Consider the following 13,785-nt stretch of genomic DNA (forward strand, 5'->3'; position numbering starts at 1 on the left):
ATGGAGAGGGTTGCTTCTCAAATAACCAAATTGCGTACGGACCACAAATTGTAGTAAAGTATGCCAGTACTGGGCTTGTCAATCAAAAATTAAATGTGATGCCACAAATTGAGGAAAAGCATGAAGAATGTGAATGGCAATTTCTGGGAGTGCTCTAGAACATCAGCCGATGAATTTCTGTGGGTTTCCAGGGTCTTGAACAACAGGATTGGAGTATTATTATACTATAAGTGTGTATTACTAATAGTGCTCTAACCGCTTAGTGACAGTCATTCTTGCAACCATAATCCTTTATGAGGAAATAAAATAGAAAAAATACCTTGGATTGCTGTATTGTGGTTTTGATGCACTTAATTAGAAAGTAGCATTGCTTCGGAGAGACAATAAAAGCAGAAAATAAAACAATAAGCCTGAAAATAATAGGTTTTCTATGGGGACTGCATATGCTGAGAACAGAGAGGTTCATCAATTATGCTGTTCCCTCTTCATGATAGCTAATCGATGAGAAGGTGAAAAATACTCAGTTAAGTCAGGCCCATGATCCAGAAATCTGGCAGGGGTGTTTCAGGGCACAAGCATGGATTGCTGTAGCTGGGCAGGCAAGCTCCTGGCATATGTCCCACCAAGACAGCAGTTTTGAACTCGTGAATGGGGTTGCCCAGGTGACGTCAAGGTTATCAGAGAAGTATCCAGCAAAAACTGTGAAATCTTTCTGTCCTGTGTCAGCCATATTCAGACCATTAATGTCTCCTGTTTAAAATCCGAAGCAAAGGAGGTGGAGAAGCCTAGGAAGTCATGGCAGAGTGTGAGGTTATGTTTGTGGCAGCAGTCCAAAGAGACAGTAAATCCAGCTTTGCAGCTCCTGCCACCTGCTGAGACTGCCACAGCCACGTATTGCAAAGCACGGTCTGGTATCAGCTCACTCTGTTTGCTTGCGTTTTTTTGAGAAAAGCAGTGATGGGTTAATAAGGTATTTGTATTGGATTAGAAGTTGCCTGTCCTCAGAGTGAAAATACAAAGGCAGTAGAAATTCTTATAACGTATATTTACAGTTGCCATAGAAATGCAGCTGTGTGCCAAGGCCTGACCTGGATCAAATTTTCTTGAGGTAGATGTGCCTGAATCTGATAACGATCACGGATCCCGGACCTAACGTGCTACCTGCCAATGCTGACGATGTGCTGTGATTGAACACGTTCATGTTCTGCATTTTTCTCGTAGCACTTGGATGCAAAGCATCTTACGCCAAGGTTAGGGAAGTGATTTTGTTGGCACAAAGCTTTTGAGTTTTCCATTCTTGTTAAGAAAACCCGGCAGCTCTGTTGGTGACAGCTAGTCTGTTGTGTGTCACCTGGTCGGGACTTTCTGATCACCCTAGAATGGTAAATGCTTTGTAAAAAGATATAAATGGTAATTTGCACTTGCTTCCCATATGAATTGTGGGAAAAGCTCTGTGTTTAGTTGCCACTCCCTTCTATAGTCTCTTGTTAATATGTTTTCTAACGCATAATCTGCCGACCTGGGGTAGATATTAGCATAGACAAGGATGTGTGAGACACAGAGATGCAACAGCAGCAAACCTGCAGAAGGGAATATCCTGTGAGTGGCGCAGGTTTCCACAGCTAAAAGTCAGGGGCTGCCGGACCCCGATCTGCGCTAGTGGCAGGCAGCCTAGGCAGAGCATAGGGACCAGGGTGTCTTTACACACCTCGGTGCCTGCATCAGCGTTGCAGTACGTTTGTGCAAGGTGAAGCGTGGGCAAGGCATCTCTCAAGGGCCCTTCCAGCCCCCTGCATGCTCTAAAGGTTTCCCTGAGTAGGAACCGGGCTGTTGCCCTCCACAGCCATTTCCAGCAGCTCTGAAGTATATGCTCAAAATGCAGTTCAGTGTGCTGAAAATAGAGGTCCCCAAATAAAAGCCTGTGAAGAAAAACAAAACAAAAAGCCCAAGAGAGCAAGCAGTCAGGCATAAAAACTCCTAAGAATTCAATTTCTGCGCTTGGATTTCTTTTAAGTTTTGTTTTATACAGTAAGCCAATGTTTTCTATGAAGAGTGAGAAAGGCTTTTTCTCAGTCTCCAGATCTCCAGGGTAATCGAGGTGGTTTGCTCTGTCAGTCTACAAACAGCAGTGCACAATAGCATTGCCAAAGGTGAAAACTTCTGCAAGTGTTTTTCATTTTAAAATTAAGGATTCATTAAGACAGAAGAAAGCATTTTCATGGTTAATTACTATAGTAGATGCATCTATTCGATACCTTATCTGGTGTGAATGGCCATGCAACACCTCCTGACTTTACTCTTTTTTAAAAGGAAATAAGATGCAAAGTATCTATTATATTCTCAAGGAGCTTGGGAAGCAGTAGGGCCTGTACTTCAGCTCATCCTGTGAGATAACCAAATGCCTGCCAGCCTCATTTTAGGTGGGGGAAAATAAGGTCATTGCTATGAAATGCCAGGTTCATGACAAAACCATGCAGTCATTTAGAACTCAGACTGTACTTGCATTCTTGGAAGAGTTCAGGAATACCTTGATCAGGCCATATATATATATATGTGTGTGTGTGTGTATATATATTTCTTCCATCAGTTGGACAGAAACATCACTTTTCTGAAGAGGGAAGAGTGGGGTTGAGGAAGATATATTCACTAGCATCTGTGGTGGAGATGCAGAAATAATTCTGCAAGTATGTTCTTTCAAGAGGAATGAAGAAGTTGCAAAACAAAAAAGTGATATTTAGCATCTCTATTTTCAAATGTATTATCTATAGCTGTTTGGCTGGTAGGAGTTATCTTTTCTACTGTGAAAATCCATCAGTAGCAGCTTTAAAAGTAACTGTATTAATATTTATGTATTGTATTCATGTTGGGATCAGTCTTTGAATTAACCCAAAGCTTCCAGTCTGTGAGTACCTATGTATTTCAGTAAAATGGGTTTGCTTGATGCAGTTATTGGCACATAAATGTTTGCAAGATCAGGGCAGATTAACATACAGTGTGTCATGGGGATAGATGCTATTAACTAAAAAGGGCGCACCGTGAAAAGGCATTTAAAGCGCAGTTCACTGTCTGTTAGGTTTTGGGCAGATTGCTGGTTTTTGTTAATAATTGTATACCAAACTTGTGCTTGCTGTGAAAAATAAGCTATAGAAAATGGTGGGTTTCCTGAAGGAATCAGAGATCACATTTGCAGTGCTCAGTGAGACAATTCATCCTTTAAAAAGCACCTTGTCTTACAAATTATTACATATTAACTCCCTTACAACTTTGGCTGTGAATGGGTCGACTGCCCCGGTAAATGATTTGTACACGCTTCAATTTAAAATGCATCAGGGACATGCCTGTATTAGACAGTGATTCAAATCACACAGCTACCACCACAGTACACTGCCTTAGCTCATGTCTGAACCCTGAATGCCGTGTGTTTTCTCCATCTAACGTACTTATGAGAAATAAGTAACACCAGTAATGACGCAGAAACCGGCAAAATTGTACAAATTCCTTGAAAGCTACTATCCCTTGGTATGCAAAGGCCCAGTCAGAGGCAACTCATCTGCCTTTGCTCTGTTTCAGGCAGGGCACCTTTCTCCATCCCATCTCCTCCCTGCTTGCAGGGCACACCACTCCTTCCTGCATGGGCTGTCCATGCACTCAGCTTCTTGCACCAGGTGTAAAGATCCTCTGTGCCACTCCCCAGTTCCTTATTTGCTTTGTGCTGTACTTGCTGACTAACTTTCTATGGACTACAATGCAGATAATATCCTATTTCACTGCAGAATGTATTGATTTGTGGAGGGGCTGGTTTGCTAAAGTACAGTAAGGAGTGAAATTTCAGATTATTTACTGAAGTTCAGGAGCTGGCTCGATGAAAATTCTCCCCACTGTGCCCGGTGATGAGAAGTCACGATCTAACAAATACTTCTATTTTCTCCCATGCAAATTTAGGCTCGGGGGATCCAATTCTGTTAGCTTGTGCTGCAATAAAGCTGGAGTTATTCCTTGAACTTATTGCAGTGTCTGTCAGGCTGGGAAGCAAGCTTATCATCTCAGAGCAGAATCCATTTTGTGCCGCAGTGTTTGCACAGCGCTTAGCACTTAGCACCAAGCCCTGCCGTGGGGCTGAGGACTCTCAGGAGCTACCACAGCATAACTGGGAACTGCAGCCGAAGGGAAGACTGGGACACAAGGAGGGTTATGGATCCTCCTCGGAGCATATTAGCAAACATTTTTTTAATTGGGATACTTTGCTTTTTTGGGCCACACAGCCCATAGTTCATACAGCTAATCCATGCCAAATCTTGAGGTGCCTGTGTCCCGGAGGAAGCAGCTCAGGTACAGCCCTTCCTCAGTTCCTGCTTTATTAACGTATTAGCCTGGTGCCACAGGAGTGGTGTATTTATACCGGGATGTGACGCCCTGGAAAGCTTTATTTGTAAGTATTGGCGCTAACAATAAGGGCATTCTTCTGTCACCTGATGATAAGCTTTCTTCCCTTCCACCGCGGTCACATGGGAGCTCTCTGTAGTCCTGTCAGCACACACATAATTAGAGCGGTCTGCTGTCAAGGAATTGAAGAAAGAACCTGCGCGTTGAATGTAAATATTCTCTGTACCTTATGGAACAGAAAAAATGATCAAAGATCGAATGACCTAATTGCACGGAAGTCTCTGATGCAGATTTTATAAGCAAACCTGTTGCCCCTGAATACGGGTGCAAGGTCATTCTGGTCCTGCAGCGTTTTCCTCCTGGGTTCAGGAAAGGGGCTTTTTGCATGTGTTGCTCACAGCCTGTGCTCGACAAACCCGCTCCTGAACAATGCTGCTGTTATGAGCCTCTCAGTAAAAGAAAAAAAAAAGAGGTTTTCCTCAAGCCCCTCCCAATCCTTTTCTATTTCAATGCCCAACTTGGTCTTCAGCGGTCTAATTCACACCATGTTTGCACCGTATTGTACTGTAAGTGGAACCTTAAGGACACCTCATGTGGTCCCTCACAAGGGGAGGGGCATCTGGAGTAAAACTCTTGTGTGTTATCTCATGTGATGCTCTTCGTCTGCACGTAGTGTCACACTCCATCCTTCCCCGCTGCTTGTCCTGTTTCAGGCTTCCTGACTTCCAACGATCCCAGTATCTCTGTGGCCTGCAGCCTTCCCAGCACCTGCAGGGGAAGCAGGAACAGAGCCAGAGCAACAGTGTGAGGAGGGAGAGGAAAGCTGCCACGGCAGCAGTCTCTGAGCTTGGCTGCCTGCATTTCATTCCCAAATCCAGCTGATAAAAGCCGGTGTACATTCCTGTGTGTAACAGCTAGGTTATCTGAGGGTACAGGCTATCTGAGGACTTGCTTTCACAGAGAAATAATTTATCCAAGGTGATACGAGACTCATGTTTCACATGGGAAAACAAAGTAATTCTGTAATTTGTTTGTTATACCTTGATAACTTATGCCTTCACCAGTCCCTTGTGCCAGGCAAAAATCCTTGTATCTGCACAATGCAAGTGCAGAACTTGCATTCCTCTGGCATCTTTCAAATGCTGCCTAAGTAACAAAAAAGTCTGTAACTCACTCCATGCACTGACATCACTGTACTTGTTCCTATATTCTGTGCTAGTACCTTTGGTTCCACATGGGAAGCACTGGATGGGGAGAAATCTGGGTCCCCACACCAAGGGCAAACGTAATATCCAACCAGAACATCTTACCTGGGAGGAAGGATGGGTAGAGCAGACCTCTTGGAGCTGCTCATGCTAGGTGTGGAAGCCATGGAAATTTATGCACATAGATCTTACAGGCCTGCTATGGCTTCTCCTCTGGTCGCTTGCTGTGAGTCCCTGTAGTGAACAAGTAAAATGCAAGGAATATTTGTCCATTACCTCTTGTTTCTCCATTACCTAATTTGAAGATTAACGTTTGAAAATTAAAGTTTTAAGTTGCCTCTAACAAAAACTTTACAAACTGCTTTATTTTAGAAACTGAGGCATCCTGTTGAAAGTTATTAATAGAGCTTGTAGTTGATACACTAAGCGAGCAGCAGACTTTTGATACACCAGAGGAGTGAGCAGAAAACCCTTGATACATTAAGGGAGCAAGCAGCACACTTTTTGATACATAAATGAGCCAGCCAATGAACTTTATGAAGTGGATGTGACGATTGCCACTCTCAAAACCCTCCATAAGCAAGTGCCTAAGCAGTCACGGGGGGCTGCACTGGAAAAATCTACATAGTGCCGGAATCTTTGCTGTCTGTGCTGTCCTTTGCTGTCCTGGCTGCTCCTATGAGGCTTCCTGTGCTCCCCATCCCACTCTGGTCTTGCTGCTATGGGCCTGTTCCCTCCCTGGGTCAGTCGACTGCTCTCAGAGGGACTTCACCAGAGAAAGACCCATCGCACTCTGCAAGCCAGCGCTGGACCCATGGTGGTGGTAACCCCTTTCCTGTGCTTCTCGTAATTATTCTGGCATTTTCCTACTTTTCTGTTTTCCTCTCTTTCTTTCCTCTTTTAAGAAAAATAAAGTTGCATTATCACTTTGGATCCCAACATTTAACCTCATTTGTGTTTTAATCTTGCTTTGGAGTGTGTTTAGAACTTAGTTCCTTTCTGCAGTTGTGGATTGAGGCAAACCTGCCTCTCCTCCCTTTAAGGGGATCGGAACAGTCCCCCAGTACTTCCCCTGGGCCTAGAAGAGGGCTACTGCATTTGCACATTGCAAGCTCTGTTCCTCCGTGCTCTCACCACGTTGTGGGATGTCTCCATCTGGGGGACATCTTTAGATTTCACACTTGCAAGAAACTGTTTTTGTAAGACATGTGGCTTCTTTGTCCTTGTCATCCCATAATGCACCTCTTGTTTCATGCAACTAGAGCCATGTACTTCAATACACAGTTGAAAAACCAAAGTCATCTCCAAAGGAAAGTCCTCCAGAAAGGCAACTCCGGCAGATAGCTGGCATCACAAAAGCATTAATTACAAACATTGTCTTCTACTTTTTATTCTTATGTCTACTAAAAGTACCAGTTAGTTTTTGTTAACTGGGCTTAAGATGCAATGGTTTAAGAAACTATTTAACAGACTAATTTTTCATTTTTCTAAACCTGGTATCTCTGAGGACGAATGAGTCAAATTCTTACTGTAGCAGTTAATCCTCAGTGATGTCTCTTCCTGCTAATCCTCTCTTTTCAACTGTTCCAGGGCTGGTACACATTACCAGGTAGAAATGAGTCTGATTATATTCCAGATATGCACTCACTGTTTGTGCATTCATTAAACTTGCACTTACTCCACAAGGATTTCAGCAAACTACTAATGTTCTCAAAGTGGTCAAAAGCAATCAGCTGAACATGAAATCATACATTTTGGCTGTAATCATCACTTCAAGATCTTGCTGTTGCATTCTATAGAGACAGATATACCTGAAATGAAAAAGTGAATGTATTGAGTGAAAATGGAAAATTATATTACATTTAACAAAAGGAAATATTTACTAAAAAAATATGTTTTCTATACGGAAACAGCATCTAACTGATATTTCTCATGATTATTTCTTCCTGTTGAGAACAGTTTTTCTTTCCTGGCATTATTATCTAGCATGTAATAATGATAATAGATGAGCCCTGACATAATTCAAGAATCAAATTTGATCAGGGCTATCTACTGACACAAACTGAAAGAACAGCCCCTCTCGGGGGGTTGTGACTTCCAGCCTGAAGTGGAATACAGTGGCTTTATTTTGCTCATGTAATGGCCTCCCCTGGCACCAGTATAAAAGATTAGAACGTTCTTTTGTACAGCATCTTGTGTTTAGCTTAAAATTCCATCTGATATGATAACATCTGTGTCTGAGACAAAACTACGCTTCTGAGATCTTCCTCTCTGTGCTTTCTCAGGAGTTGCCCTGAACTCTTCACACACAGTTACATGCATGCAAACATTTTCACACCCAGTCTCAAGAAAGATCCTGATTTTGGTGCAAAACTGGAATAGAAATGGATTGTTCATGTGGTTCCTTGTGAATTTATAAATGTGGGTACATACTGTAAGTTTTTAGAAGAAAAAATACCTGCTGGTTTAGCGTGTCAGCAGCAGGCAAGGTGGTCTCATTCTGCAACCCTAGCAGGAAATTTCTCTGGGGGAGCTGTGAAATGATACTGGTACCACTTTTGCTGTCTTCCTCACTAAAGGGTAGAACCTGTTTTGTCTAGCACACAGCACCTTTGGTGGGTGAGCTCTGCAGCAGTGCAAGCTCCTGTGCAGTTCATGCACTTATACCAGCACAAACGCACCAGGGCAAGGTTAAGCCTAAAATTTTTTTGATAGCCAAGGCCTTGCAGAGGGGAGACATCCTCTTCATGTTTCCATTTCATTGACTCTGTACAAACTTGAGAACAAAATGTTCATGCCTGTGTTATACACAAGCTTCAAGGCTAACAACTCCGAGCTGAAAAGCATATCTAAATACAAAAAAGTTTGAGCAAACAGCTCCCCTACCCCCTGCCTTTCATCCCGGTCTGTTTAGGTTTTTTGTCCTCACTGTTTAAAACTAGTAGTGTAGAGACAGGTGCAGTCCCAAAAGCAGCTATTTAAAACTATCTGTGGTCACATCTGCCTCATTTGAAAACCTGGTGGGAGAACCATTACTAACAAACCTGTCCTTTCTGAATATCAGTTGTCAGCATAATTGTAGAAGGAGTGGGCGAAGATGATGCATTGTATTTATTATATTTTACACCTCTTGTCAGAAGATTGCTCGGAACAGTCTGTCCTGAATGCTGCTTGGCTTCCCACAAGTCCAGCTCTGGGTTATCCTCTACAGCCTTGGCTGGTACTGTGTGGTGAGCTTTGCGCTGTTCGATGCTCACTGGAGTGCTCATGACCTCACCCTTAACAATCAACTCAAATAACTGCAATATAATCAGTACTGGCTATCAGTGAGCAAAGCACCTGATACTGCTTGTTATTGCCTCCTTAAGTACAGTCCCCACAAGAAGTTGACATGAAGGTGTAGCAGTCTGACTGTCAGTGGAGATTCCCATCCTTTGCTGCTGAGCAATAAAAGCTGGTGCTGTCAAAGCTCAGCCTGGGTGATGCAGACTTGAGCACGCTAATGATATGTCCATCTTTGTTGGTACTCTGCACCATCTTGTGGCTAGCAGAAAAACACTAGAATAGCCTCTGAAATCTTTCACTTCATTTTTTTTTGTTTTGTTTTTGGGTTTTGTGTGTGTGTTTCCTAATGAAAAATACAAATTACCAGTGTACACAGATAAAATTCAGTGCCCTTTTTACAGCTGACATGGATCTCTGCAGGCTGGCCTACAGACAGCAAATGGGAAGACCATCATTAAAGATTAAGTAGATTGTGTGCAGGTCCGGTAGTGTACATAAATTACCCATCTGTAGAAGACTTGCTGGCATTTTCATCTATTGGAAACAAAACAGATATTCTAGGTGTTAAGTACTGAAAAACAGTGAAGAATGTCCTAATCCCAATGATCTCTGTTGCTCCAAGAAACAGTTGTTATTGATCATTAGGTTTTCCCATATTCTTCTTGAATTCCTTTGTCTCTTTCAAAAAATTATTTTTAAACAGAGTTGGAGGATTCATCATCATCGTTAGCAACATTGTCTTCACTTGAAAGTTTGTCATCCAGTACTTGCAGCTCTCAATTTCCCATGAATAGACTCAACGTTACATTGTACAGAACAAAGGTTATTATTGTGAAGCTTTTTTATGGTTAACAGCCTTTTTCTTTCACAGGAGCACATTTTTTCCCATCCTCCAAATCATAATAGATGTCAGACCACGACTGTGTTTTCAAAGGAGTAGAAGGGCATCAGCTATCCTTGAATTTCAGTGGGACAAGAATCAGACTCTACTGTGCTCCATAGAAAATTTCTACCTGATACATAACATCAAAGCCAGGGGAGCCCGTGATGGGTTATCCCCTTAATGCCACAGGATGATTTGCTTTGGCAAACCCAGGTCCACTTTTAGAAGAAGGAGATGGGATGACATTCATTCTGATTTGGGTTTGCCATTTCTTATGCTTCTTTTCCTGCTCACTATGGCCATTTGTCCACCACCCATGGTCATGCAGGGCAAGCTGGGTGAGCATGTGGAATTATGACTCTCCTCACAAATCTTTCCCTCTTTTAAACAGAAAAAATGGCTCCACAGGGAGTGTCCTTCACCCCTGCCACTTCGTTGCAGAAGGACGAAGAAGAAGTCAGCAGACGCATGATGGCCAGGAGGGTGAAAATCATCACAGAACTCATGCAGACGGAGAAAGACTATATCAGCGACCTGGATCTCTGCATCAAGGAAGTGATTCAGCCCCTGAGAAACAAGCAGGTGAGTGCCAGGGGTGGAGGATGAGGCAGTGATGCCAAGGTCTCAGCCACATTCTGCTTGAGGACAATCTCAATGCAAGCACAAGAGTCAGCACAAGAGTGACGTGGTGCTGGGAGCGGGTCTGGAGCCAGCGCTCCGGGAAGTGATGTGTCAGGGCTCTGGTGAGGAGAGTGGAAGGTCAGATATGGTCCTGACCACTTGTGCTACACTTGTGTGAAGACTGCATCGAGGTACTTGTCCAGAGGTCAGCTTGGATATTATATCCCTGCCTATGGGCTGCAGTAGCAGCTTCCAGCTCTCCATACTGCTCTGTAGTTATAACACTTGTTACATGCCTTGGCAGATGTTTACTGGTACCTCCAAAGCCAAGGTTTTTTCCACAATAGAAACTGGAATGGCATGGACCTCTGCATCAAGGTTAAATTTAGTTGTTAAGATAACTTTATCCATCCTTTCAGACAACTGTGGTGGATAAACACCATGCTTGACAGGCCAGTGAGCACTTGGGAAATTTGCATTCAACACAAAAGAGGTACACTTAAGAAAGAAGACTCATAAATTACCTTTCATGGGAAAGATCTTATTAGGCCAATGATACCTATTTTCTTTTTCAGCTGAGACTTCAAAGAGCACCTTTTCCTCAACAGTATTTCAATTTGTAGAAAAATGGTGCTGGGAGCAGAAGAGATTGTCTAGAAACAGATTTGTGTTAGTGAGGCCTAAAACATAGCATTCACAGAGGCTGTACAAATGACATTTTCTGCAAATATAGAATAAAAATAATTTTAAACAGACCTTAACCCAGGTATTCTTTATGTAGGGTTTTGTATTAAATTGGTGACAAAATACAGGTGCAGAGGCCAAAGTTTCTTTGGACGATGTTGGCAATGCCTCTTAACCTATACTGTTCTCCTGCAGGACCTTTTTGCTTTCCTAAAATTCTGACAGAACTTGTTCCAGCCCATTTTCAGAAGAACCGGCATCTGCTAACTTAATTTTAAGGGGTTCTTGACTTCTTCTTCTTCTTCCTCCTCACTCGTTCATCCACTTAGAAGTAGTCACCACTTCACTTCCTCCCCAGCCTGGCCAGCACTCAGCAAGAGTATTCCCTGGTTGAACTTGCTGAGATTGTTGACAAGTGTGCCATATTCTGTCGCTTTTTTTTCACCCAACTGAAAACATTCATTTTCATTCTGTCCTTTGTCACTTTGTTAACGTGTGGAAGTGTCCATGCACAATGTAGTTCCAAATACTATGTAGACATGCTGGGAAGGAGGTCAGAAGTCCTGTGCTAAATGTATACAGGAAAAGTAATTTATAGATTATAACTGTCTTAATTTAATAACCTCTGCACTTTTGAAAGGCTTTCAAGAATGTTATATGTTTTTAATGCTAGCTCTCCAATAAACTACCATATTGAAACTTTGTAATGTGTTTAGAAAATTGGTCTAGCAATGAATCTGTTTCATATTTCCAAATGGAAAAAACATGTTTTAGGCCCTATAATGCTTATAAAGAAATTAACTGCATCAGTACTGAAAGCATATTTGTGATTTTGTTACAATAGCATGCAATTTGATCTTCCTGGGCTCTGGTAAGCTGCTACGTAAATCAGCAGCTCTCTTCCAAATGGAGAGGTAGGTTCAGAAACTATGAATATGGATGATAGAAATTGGTCTTTTCTTTGTTCTCAGTATGAGCACATTACCTCTGGTTATCTCCAGTGGTCCCTGAATAGTAACTATTGTCCTGCTGTGCAATGAAAAGTATGTGTCCTGGAAATCTCCTGCTTCCTGTAAGATGAGTAGGGACACAGAACCAAATTTTCTGTTGGTAGAAATTGATACAGTTCACCGAAGCCCATGTTGTGTGCCCAGGCTCTGTAAGAAGTTCTTTAGGTTGTATTAATATCCAGAATTGTGAATGTGTTTGTTTTAGTGGAAGTTATATGATCTTGACTTTGGTTTTATAGGACAACTAACTTAAAATGGCACCAGCTATCTAGAAGTCTTTGTACCTGGTAGCTGGCACCAAAGAGCCAAACTCTCAGTTTATGTAGAGGCCTCTGATAGTGAGTGGTAATCAGGGAATCAAACCCACTGTCAACTATTGTTTCCTTTAGTGGGAAAGTAAACAAACATTTCAAAGCCAGGAGCTTTTCTTTATTCAGATGATAATATTTATTTCCTTCCTAGGTAAACAGTTTCAGATTAGGGATAGTTCAAAATAAGGTTAGAACCACTTGATAACAGACCCTTTGTTAACTGTGTCAACCATATTTTACTAATGTGAAAACTGTGTATGTGTCCTTGAAGTCGCAAGGAGGATGTTTATATGAGGTTTTGCAGACGTGGTGCTTCCTGGAGTGTTGAACACTCAGGGCATAGCAAGAGAAGCTCTCTGCAATACACAACGTCCTTCTTTATCCTTTGTCAGTAGCTGCCTAATATTTGTATTCCATTAGATTGCTCGCTTTGACGTGGATGGCTTGTTTAGCAACATTGAATTGGTCCATCAACTATCAGCCAAACTGCTGTCATTGTTGGAAGAAGCCACAACAGATGTGGAACCACCCATGCAAATAATCGGTATGTTTACTGTCCTCTTGAGTTCTACAAAGCTGCGTGAAAGAATAAACATAACGCTCTCCTGTCCTCTACTCTCATCGAACTTAACTCGTACCCCTCGCAGAGGCTGGCATGCTAGGAGCTGTCCAAAATGACACAGGAAAAATGACATGTGAAACCTGTCCAGTTGCTGTACTGTACTTGTATGATTATGATGCTTTTCTTTTCCATCCATCTGGATGCTGAGGGGGAGGAAAGAAGGAGAAAATGAATTTAGAATGAGAGAAAATATGCAGCACTGAGTTATACAACTTACTGCTGAGATTTGCTTCATCTAGTTTGGTATTGCCTACCTAAATCCACTTATGCTGACTCTACCTCTTATATTGTATACTCAGAGTTGTGCCATTCAGGAAAAACATTAAAATGTTTGGAATAACCATCATGTCACAACCCCAACCCATCCCAAACACTGTAAACATGTATCTACTGGTGATACAGTTCATGTAAGAGGTGGTTAAATGTGCTTGACAGGGGCATGAACAGTAGAGAGAGCTGTAATGAATCTGAAGTTTGTGGGATTCTGTGTGGGAATGTCTGTAGGGATCCACGGGTATTTTCAGCAAACAGGTTGGCCCTGGATATGTCACAACAATCACAAGTTCTGCAGGTCAGGTCATGAACATTGAGGCTGTGATTCACTTGACATTCTGGCACAGCTGGAGAGATTTAAGAAGTTACCACCACGCATCAGCTCTCCCATGACTGCATTTTCATTGCAGAGGCAGTAGGTGAACCACCTTAAAGGATCAGGTGAGAATTCTGAATTTGCTTCAGTGCAAAGTCAAAAGTTTAAAAAACTAAACAGTTCAGTTTAAAA

The 13,785-nt window shown here is 42.3% G+C and overlaps 1 protein-coding gene across 4 annotated transcripts in view; it reads left to right on the top strand.

The window, feature by feature from the left end:
- Positions 1 to 13,785, top strand: part of ARHGEF38 (Rho guanine nucleotide exchange factor 38) — a 41,462-nt gene that overhangs the window by 867 nt on the left and 26,810 nt on the right. For all 4 annotated transcript variants that reach the window (XM_069013285.1, XM_069013287.1, XM_069013286.1 and 1 more), the window contains exons 2-3: positions 10,148 to 10,338; positions 12,803 to 12,926. In XM_069013285.1, the coding sequence (XP_068869386.1) occupies positions 10,148 to 10,338; positions 12,803 to 12,926 (315 nt within the window). The remainder of the gene's footprint in view (positions 1 to 10,147; positions 10,339 to 12,802; positions 12,927 to 13,785) is intronic.

Source organism: Aphelocoma coerulescens, chromosome 4, assembly GCF_041296385.1.
Source record: "Aphelocoma coerulescens isolate FSJ_1873_10779 chromosome 4, UR_Acoe_1.0, whole genome shotgun sequence".
Classification (NCBI taxonomy): Eukaryota; Metazoa; Chordata; class Aves; order Passeriformes; family Corvidae; genus Aphelocoma; species Aphelocoma coerulescens.